Here is an 8,961-nt window from a genome sequence, read left to right as displayed (position 1 = left end):
TATGTTTACAGACTGTTTTGCCATACACTTGGCCTAATTTGTCAAAAAAGACAGCACAGCAGCAACACACGTACAGACAAGCTTGACTCAAATTTGACCTTTTGTTTAATATAGATATGCAGATAACAATTTCATTTTCTTTGACTGCAAGACTCCTGAAGCCATATCATAAGACAAATGTACTAAATGACTAAATGATAACATGGTTTATGTGCTAAAATATTGAAATACTTAAGATTAGTGAAAAGGCATTAGTACTCTCACCAGAGATCATTTTCAAAAACAAACATATTCATGTACATGGATGAAGGCTGCAGTAAGATATTCAGTCAGTGCACAGTGAGCTGTAGTAAGATATGTCAAAAATGTACAAATGTACATGTTACAAATGTAGAATTCAGAAATAAAACTGATCATTGTATGTGTTTCTTTTTTTTTCTTACATGTTGGCTGTACAGACTTTTCTGCAGAGTGAAAGCATTCAGTAGCCTTTTTTTCTCCTTCTAAAATCAAGAAAGACTTGAGCCTTTCTTGCACATTTCCACAGAGCCACACCTCATTAGGCTGTCAGTTTTCTGCCCAGGGTGTCCGTCTGCAGCTGCTTCTGTTCTGTAATGGCTACTATTACTTTAAATGGTGTGCTTTTATTCTTACTTCATGAGAAGACCTTATGTTTCAAGGATATATGCATTTCTGGATGTACACAATGCCAGTGGTGCATGAAGAACTACTCCCATTCAATCCATCATTGTATGAATACTTATCACCACTGACAGCAGAGAGCAAACTAAGTGAAGTTTGTATTTCTGACTGAACAATTGCTTTACAGCTTGTATAACTGGGTATCCATACGTCACATATCTCACTCTTTAAAAATAGCTTACATCATTGTTTGAACTTGCAGCAAACTTGATTTCATTACTTAAAGCGTAAAGCCACGTTGGTGTCACAGCTTTCAGAATGGCAGTGCTGAATTTTAGTCAGTCCACCACTTTGGTTCACACTGAAAAACATTAGCAACTATTAGATGTTAAATTAATTCACATTAATTCATGCTTTATACATTTAACATCAGGTGGATTATCACAAAATGTATAAAAACCCACGGGACCGTGAAGATAAAGAATAATGATTTTGGCTTTTCCTTTCGAATCAGCATGGAGTTGACATTTGTAGTTTTCAGTGAAAAATCTCGGTAGCTATTATGGAATCCTATGAAATGTAGAAGGAACCATCATTATATTAAATTACATTCATCTGGAAGACCCATTTGTCAAAAGTGACTTCAATAAGTGCACTCAAACTCAAAAGAACAAGAACTACATGTAATTGAAAAGTTAGAGAGCTATGTTGCTATAAGTGGGGGGTTTTTTTTAACACTTTGGCTTCTTGTCTGTGTGAAATGTGTGGACAACTCCTCAAGATGCTGCAGTGCCAGTGCCTCTTTACTGCTAATGCAGTGCCAGTTTTATCAAGAACTAGTTCCACACATCTCCACAGAAATAAAAGACTGGTGACTGTGCCGAAAAGCAAGTCACTACAAAACAGCCGGGCTCAAAGGCAGTATTATACTGTGGGAGGTTCTACTTTTTCTTATCAAACAAAACGTCTGTTATATAAGGCCACGTAACATTCAGTTTTCAGACCTGTCAAAATGACCTGTTTCTCAAAAGGTATCCAAAAGTTGGTACAAAATGAACACTGATTTGAACTGATTAACTCAGGGCTCTAGCACCATCACCACACCAAACTGTGATACTTTTATGTTTATTATCTAAGCTAGTGCAATTAACTATGATGCTAAACACCCACATTTTCAGATTGTAGCATGTTAGCATTAAGTAACTAAAAAATTAATAAATGAGAGCAGCTTTTCTTGTGAAACACAAAAACACACCAGGACCAGGACTTATCCTGAATTGGATAAGTGGTTACGAAAATCAATGAATGATTGGCTTATTTGATGTATATGCACACATTTACATCCTCCTTCCTTTTATTTAACTTTTATTTATCATAAAGTAAAACTCATAAGATTAATTATTACTTTTGCATGAGGAAAACATGCACAGATACCAGGGGAAGCCAGATGGTTAGCAGTAAGCTATCATGCCACCTTAACTCTAATACATCCATATTCTCTTACTCAACAGGTGGCTGGATTCTATTACAGCTGAGAATGGGGAAGGTTCACTCAGGAGAGGCGCATGCTAGGTTAACTGCTGATTCTAAATGGCTGTAGGTGTGAATGTAAGTATGAATGATTGTCCGTCCAGGGTGCACCTTGGACAGACTATTGACTTTAATAACGATAGGTTGCTAAAGACTGAAATAAAATCAACTGTGAGTCTTACTAGAAAAATACATCCTGCCTGTCTTAATTAATCCCCTTAGGATGCTAACATCGTGTAGCATTTATGATGATATTAAAAGTCAAAAGGCCACTTGTTCTACCATACAGGACCTTGAATTTGTTAGGTTTGTCTTCTACCCATGCAACAGCCACTTAGATTTACCCAATTGTTTAAAAAGCCTATTTTTTCTTACGCATTACAGCTCATTTTGAAAAGTGCTCCCAATTTCAGTGATAAAAGTAACCAGTGTGACTGAGTCCAGCAATTTGTTGTTCTGCATAACAAAGAGCAAAGTAATGCATTAAGCATAAGGGAGATAGCAGCATAATGCTTTTTGTACAGTCAAACATGCAATCAAGAACTGACAAAAAAGATTGTGCTATGCTGTGAATAGAAGAAATGTTGCTCCAAGATAACATTTCTACTTTGCCTATGTATAGTCCCTAACAGTGTAAACAACAGTGTAAGCTACTCATTTTTCACAGTTTATCTGCAGACAAACTGCAAAAAAAATCTTGATTTCATCCCAAAAAAATATTAGGAGAAAAAAACATAATTAAAGGACTTTGCATGTTGTGATTTTCTGCATTTGCAAATGCTTTTTGTGTTTGACAAACTGATCTGATCTTAAATTGATTAGTGTAGCTTTTTAAACTTACTTACTTTTAGTTTAGAGGGGGGTTTTTTTTCACAAAAAACAGTCTTTGTCACTTGTGGCTTTGGGTTAAAATAATATCATTGTGAATTGTACAACTGAATTTGCCTTAAAGATCTGCTGGTCCCCACTCCTGCATGCCGTTGTGAATTAATCTTTTAATGTATTGCATTTTGTGCAAGTGCAAGTTATGTGCACCTCTTTAGCCCACCCAAGCTGTACAGCTTTAATCCTTTTTTATATAAAAGCATACAACTTTATCTTCTAATCCATCAGTATCAGTATTCCTTATTTGTTTTGACCTCAGAAACCTTTCCATTCTATGCTGTGTAAACACAGGTCAATACATCAGGTAGTCGCTAAACCCTCGGGATTAACAATTCCCTGTTTACTCGCGGTCAGGTGCACTCTTTTGAAGAAAGGGCCCCTTTAGTGCAATGTGACAGACTTGTCTTTGTGCAATATCCAGTGTTTTCCCTCGATACTCCTGGAGTGGGATGTGTTCTGTTTTTGACTATACTGAGCACTTGACATGGATCTATATAAGGAGGCAGAGGAAAGTGCCAACTCACCTCATCATCCTGAGGACTTAGGAGCAGGTATGTAAGATCTAAGCATTTTTATAGTTTCTGTTATATATCATATAACCAAAGCTATAGCACACACACACACACACACACACACACACACATATATATATATATATTATAAACTCAGATTTTTTTTGGAAGAAGTATCTTACTTATTTCATGGATGAATGGCAAGCTACAAAAACTACACAGAAATTTAAAAAAATAATAAAATGGCAACAATGTTTAAAAACATCATGGATAAAAAGAAAAAAAAAGATTTTTGTTTTGTTTTATTGTTCTCAGAGAAAATGCTAGCATTCCTCATTTGCATCGTGGCAGTGCATCAGGTGCACTCAGCATGTGTTTTGGTGAGTGCAAAGCTTTCTTCTCTATTACACAGTAGTGTAACCTATGTTATCATATACTGCAAGAATTTTGCATGGGCTGAAAAGTGGATATTTTAGAATTTAAAACCTCTTTTTTCTTCTGTGAGTCCTCAGTAGAGTTTAGACTAAAATATTCTTTATTTTCATTCACTTGGTACTGTTGAATTAAGTTTTTCATGCAAGACAAATGATGCACAAGTATGCAGTTCTCCACTATTAGTCATATTTTGGGGGACCATTGGGACTCATCAAAGGTTTTGTAGTGTTAATTGTCTCTAAACGTCCCTGACACAGCAGTGAATGAAACTGATAAAAACAAACAAACAAACAAACAAATAACAGCATTAAAATAGCTACAACAAGTAGAATTAGCATTTGTAGTCTGTTTCATTTATGAGAAATTAACTTGAATTTTCCTTTCATTTTCAAATGCTACCTTCCATGGTGTGTCCACAGCCAGGTAAGCACTGTGAAAAATGCATTAGGCATGTTTGCAAAAGTATTTTATTTTAATCATCATCTGAAACTGTGCCAGTAAGTCTCCCCGTAAGATTAATGCATTTGGCCCAGTTCTCTCTGTGTACTCTTTTTGTATGTCAAGTCATTTTAGAGCAATTAAACCAGGATATGTTTGTGAGTCATATCATGGATATTAAACCACGGGAGTAAATACCACTCCTTATTATGTCTGTAATCCGGTGTTTACACATTGATTTTTAATGTCTGTGTGTGTCTGTGCGTGTGTGTGTGTGTGTGTGTGCGCGCTCATGGAGGCATTTGCCCACAAAATGCAACGGTTCAGGCTGAGATCGTAGACGTGCACAATGCGTTCAGGAGAGCGGTTCAGCCTTCGGCGTCTGACATGCTGATAATGGTCAGTCGTGCTTTCAACTCTAACAGTGAATGTGGCTCCACAAGTGTTTACTCACAATCCTCAGCATTTGTTTTCCCTCCTTCCCTGTAGGAGGGAGAAAAATGATAAAGTGGGAGAGGTTTACTGCACCTCACCCACAGTCCTGTAAATCATAAAAGCCTTTGCAAAATCCAGACTGTATAGTTTAATGATAAGGAGGTGACTCAATCCTAACTTCCAGTTTTTATCCAGTTCTTTCCAGTTCTATTCAAGCAACTCAGATTGTATGCAAATGTATCGAAGCTGTTTGACATATTGAAATACATTAGACAATTTTATTTCATGGATAGATTTAATCAGTCTAAAATATGATTTATATATTAATCACATGTGATTAATGTTTCTTTTATTGAAGCGTATTCAGTGTAGGAAATCAAGCCAGAGGTTCTGAAAGCAGGAGAATAAAGCTGTTTCATGTCCTTGCCAAACGAGCTGGGTGCAGAGGTGTGAGGCTTTAGCAGAGAAGTAAAAAGAAAAATTGCACGTTTGTGTTGGAACTTTTGGTAGAATAGCAAACTTGCTTGTGTCAAATAGCAGGGGCACTTTAGTTACAGCCATTTCATATTTGAAGCATTAGAATAGGATGTATTTTCTAACTTTGCATTCTTATTTCACCAATTTTTCCAGGCACAAATGGGCTGCTTTTCAGCACAAATCTAACCAGAGAATGATTTTTTTTCTTAGGGATTGTGGGTGTATGTTCAAAATATAATGTTTTTTTTTTCTTTTTCTTTTATAGAGCTATAGCGACGAGGTAGCAGCCAGTGCTCAGGCTTGGGTTGACCAGTGTATTCTGGATCATGGAGCACCCAGCACCCGCCTGCTCAATGGTATATGTCTCTTCCCTTTATTCCTTCTGTTTCATTCTTTCTTTCTTTTTTACCTTGCACCACATCTCCAAATCTGAATCTGGCTCAATTTAAAGGTTCCCTCTGAACTGAGCAAACCTGTGATTGATGGTCAGAATCACAGTGAACTTTATCTTATCTTCAGTCTTAATACCTTCTTTTAATAACAAATTACACAGAGTAGAATATATTATCTACGAGGAGATAGTGATCTATAGGCTTTTAATGAACCCTGTTTTATTTAAATAATTTAATCTACTGTGACATGAAAACGAAAGCCTCCATTTGTAGATCCTAATAAATAATCAGTGCTGCCATGTTTCCCACTGTCAAAAAGGATATCACTTGGGCGAGAATCTGTTCTATGCATCTTCTCTTAAGTCGTGGACTGATGTCATCGATGCGTGGCATAGTGAGGTAGAACGCTACAATTACCCCACTGGATCCACCAATGGAAAATCTATTGGTCACTATACACAGGTAACAACAGCTTATACAGAAAGGTTTCTGCTTTCTTTTACCTGTTTGATAGCTGCTTCTTTTTATTAACCCATTAAAGCCAAGTGCATCATAATTTGTTTACATGACTTTTTGTGAGTTTTTGAGACTTCTTCATCATCAGTGTGATTTATTTCCCCCCCAAAAAACTGAAATAAGTTGCATGGTACCTCGAAAGGAATAAATTGCAAAAAGAATGGCTGATGTTGCAAGTATGATACAAATTAAAACTCATATATGCAAACTGATATTACGTATTTTTATTCATCAGACGGCTCCGTAAACACAACATTTTTAATTAGACCTTTTTTGGCAATGGATTAGTGATTGAGACTTTAATGGGTTAACTGTGGATCAAATGACAAATGAAACGACTTCTTTAATTTGATACAGGTTTTCAGCATCTTTGGGGTTGTTGTTTTCTCCATTTATTACTGTCTTGCTTCAGTCTTACAGATCTTTGCTCAGCAAAACATTCACACAATAACAAAGTGAATACATACCCAAAAGAGCATGAATCTTAGGCTTGCAGTGATCAGGTGGCCAAACAACACAACTCCGACTGAGTGAACATATTATTCTTGAACTGAACTAATATAAGCTTATCTAAGAAAAGTTACTCCCTAAAGTACATCACAGAGCATTTTAACACCAGGGATGCCTTTTGTTCTCAAGTAGCCTCAGTTCTTGGTAGCTGTTTAATGATTTTGGTCTACACTGACAATATTATGCGGTAATAATATAGTGATATCTGCAGCTTTGTCAGATAGACATTTATATTGTGAATCACCCACTAAGGTCGACACATTAATAAAGTCTATCCGACACGTTTGCTGTTTGACATGAAGCATTATCATGCTGCAAGATACATTTTTGCACCACTTTGAGTAAACTACAGACAGTTATGATGAAAATCCCAAAGGTCAGCCCCTTCAGAAATGACGCACTTAACTACTGCCTAATGACTGGCTGATCGAAGCGCTACATGAGAACTCTGGCTCACAGGCATTCCTAATAAAGTATTCTGTGAAGATTATGCAAAATACAAGAATTAAGTAGAAAGTGCAGACAGTGATAAGAGAAGTCCAAATGATTAAGTACAAAATTCCTTCTAGTTTTATCGTTGTTGAATAAAAGTATAATGTTGCTATCTGAGCTTTAGGATGCTTTTGATGTCATGACGAAGGACTCTGTTTGTGTCTTTCTCATTACTAAATATTAATTCTATGGTGGATTGTATGTTCAAGACGAGTGGCCCTTCCTGTTTTCAAAAAGAGAATCCAAACCTATTTAGAAAAATGACATTTTTATATTTCAAAAAGCAGTTGTTTAATCACTTTTAAACAGGCACTGCGTTTTTAGGAAGATAAATTTGTCTCTTTTAACTAAAACAAATGTAGTGCTTTAAATACAAATTAACTTGCAGAGTGTAGTGCCCAAATGTTTCCAGGCAGTCAAGAATTAGCAATGTTAAAACAGGACAAACATAAATGAGTTATGTTCATATTTGAGCAGTCAGTAGCTATTTCAACACTGGAGCATCTCTAAAACGAACGGCTTTATGTTTTTCCTCATCAGGTCATATGGAACAGCTCATACAAAGTTGGCTGTGGAGCAACGCTGTGCCCTAACAACATCTATTACTATGGCTGCCATTATTATCGCGCGTAGGTGACACCTTTCACACCCGTAAAGCCTACAGTGGCTTTATTTTACATGTCACTTTGTTAGCAATCTTAACAGTGATGGAAATAAATTGAAGTTTGAGGGTGGAGCACACTTTGTATCTTAATCTTTATTTCAGACATATACAGAAAAAATGATATATACAAGTACACATACTTGCATTTACATGTACAAATATGAATATATATGTAAATACACACATATGTGCTCAGACAAAACAAAAAATAGAGTCTAAATGACATGAAATTACAATTATTAAGCCTGAAATAATTGTAATTAACTGTTTTTATTTAACAGAGGAAACTTCAGGCGATGGGCGCCTTACACACTTGGATCCCCATGTGGCTCCTGTCCTAACAACTGCGTGGACAAACTCTGCAGTAAGTAAATGTATTACAGATGTGGTGTTTAATTACTGGGCAGGTAAAATGTGTTGCTGATAATGAAGACGATGAGCTAATCATTGCTTTATTTTATTTTTAGACAACCCCTGTCCATATATAGACCATTACATCAACTGTCCAATCTTGAAAAACACCACTGGATGCAGTAATGAGCTGGTGAAGGCTTGGTGCCCTGCTTCATGCACATGCACCACCGAGATCATTCCAATAGGCTAAAGGCTAAACTGTTGAGTCTGCAAACTGAGCTTCAGCCCAGTACTGTTCACATGTTCTTTGTTGGCTCTCTGTCTGTAACATGAGATAAGATACCAATGACATATGAAAGAGAACATGGAAAAAAAATAAATAAAGACAAATCTGTTCTATTGTCTGAAGACATTTTTAACACTTCACCTTTAATCAAAGACACTTTGCAGATTGTGGACAGACAGTCATAATGAATTGCAGTATTTTGTCGGAACAAACATTAAATAAAGTGTTATTGTTAATCCACTGATGCTGGCAGCACCAGATGGTGCATTTAAATATTGACTCAGCACATACTGATACAATAAGTATTAGTACATTAAAAATAGCATATTCTGCATATGCTGAAGTTCAACTGTCTTTAAATGACTGAATATGAACAGTCTTCAGTAAATTGTT

General features: G+C 36.2%; 1 protein-coding gene across 1 annotated transcript; it reads left to right on the top strand.

Moving 5' to 3' along the window:
* The first annotated feature begins 3,889 nt into the window (after positions 1-3,889).
* Positions 3,890-8,532, top strand: LOC134635625 (cysteine-rich venom protein). The gene is made up of 7 exons (XM_063485028.1): positions 3,890-3,953; positions 4,741-4,841; positions 5,620-5,710; positions 6,066-6,208; positions 7,805-7,893; positions 8,210-8,292; positions 8,396-8,532. Exons 1-7 carry the CDS (start codon positions 3,890-3,892, stop codon positions 8,530-8,532), a joined length of 708 nt encoding a protein of 235 aa, XP_063341098.1.
* The last annotated feature ends 429 nt before the right edge of the window (positions 8,533-8,961 follow it).

The sequence above is a fragment of the Pelmatolapia mariae genome, linkage group LG10_11 (genome assembly GCF_036321145.2).
Source record: "Pelmatolapia mariae isolate MD_Pm_ZW linkage group LG10_11, Pm_UMD_F_2, whole genome shotgun sequence".
Classification (NCBI taxonomy): Eukaryota; Metazoa; Chordata; class Actinopteri; order Cichliformes; family Cichlidae; genus Pelmatolapia; species Pelmatolapia mariae.
Note: the sequence above shows the minus strand (reverse complement) of the source record. Positions and strands in the feature narration are given on the sequence as shown.

Coding starts and splice junctions, on each gene's coding strand:
- LOC134635625 (XM_063485028.1), top strand. CDS start 3,890: ATGCTAGCATTCCTCATTTGCATCGTGGCAGTGCATCAGGTGCACTCA. Junction 5,711..6,065: donor CAGCACCCGCCTGCTCAATG/GTATATGTCTCT, acceptor ACTGTCAAAAAG/GATATCACTTGGGCGAGAAT. Junction 6,209..7,804: donor CTATTGGTCACTATACACAG/GTAACAACAGCT, acceptor TTTCCTCATCAG/GTCATATGGAACAGCTCATA.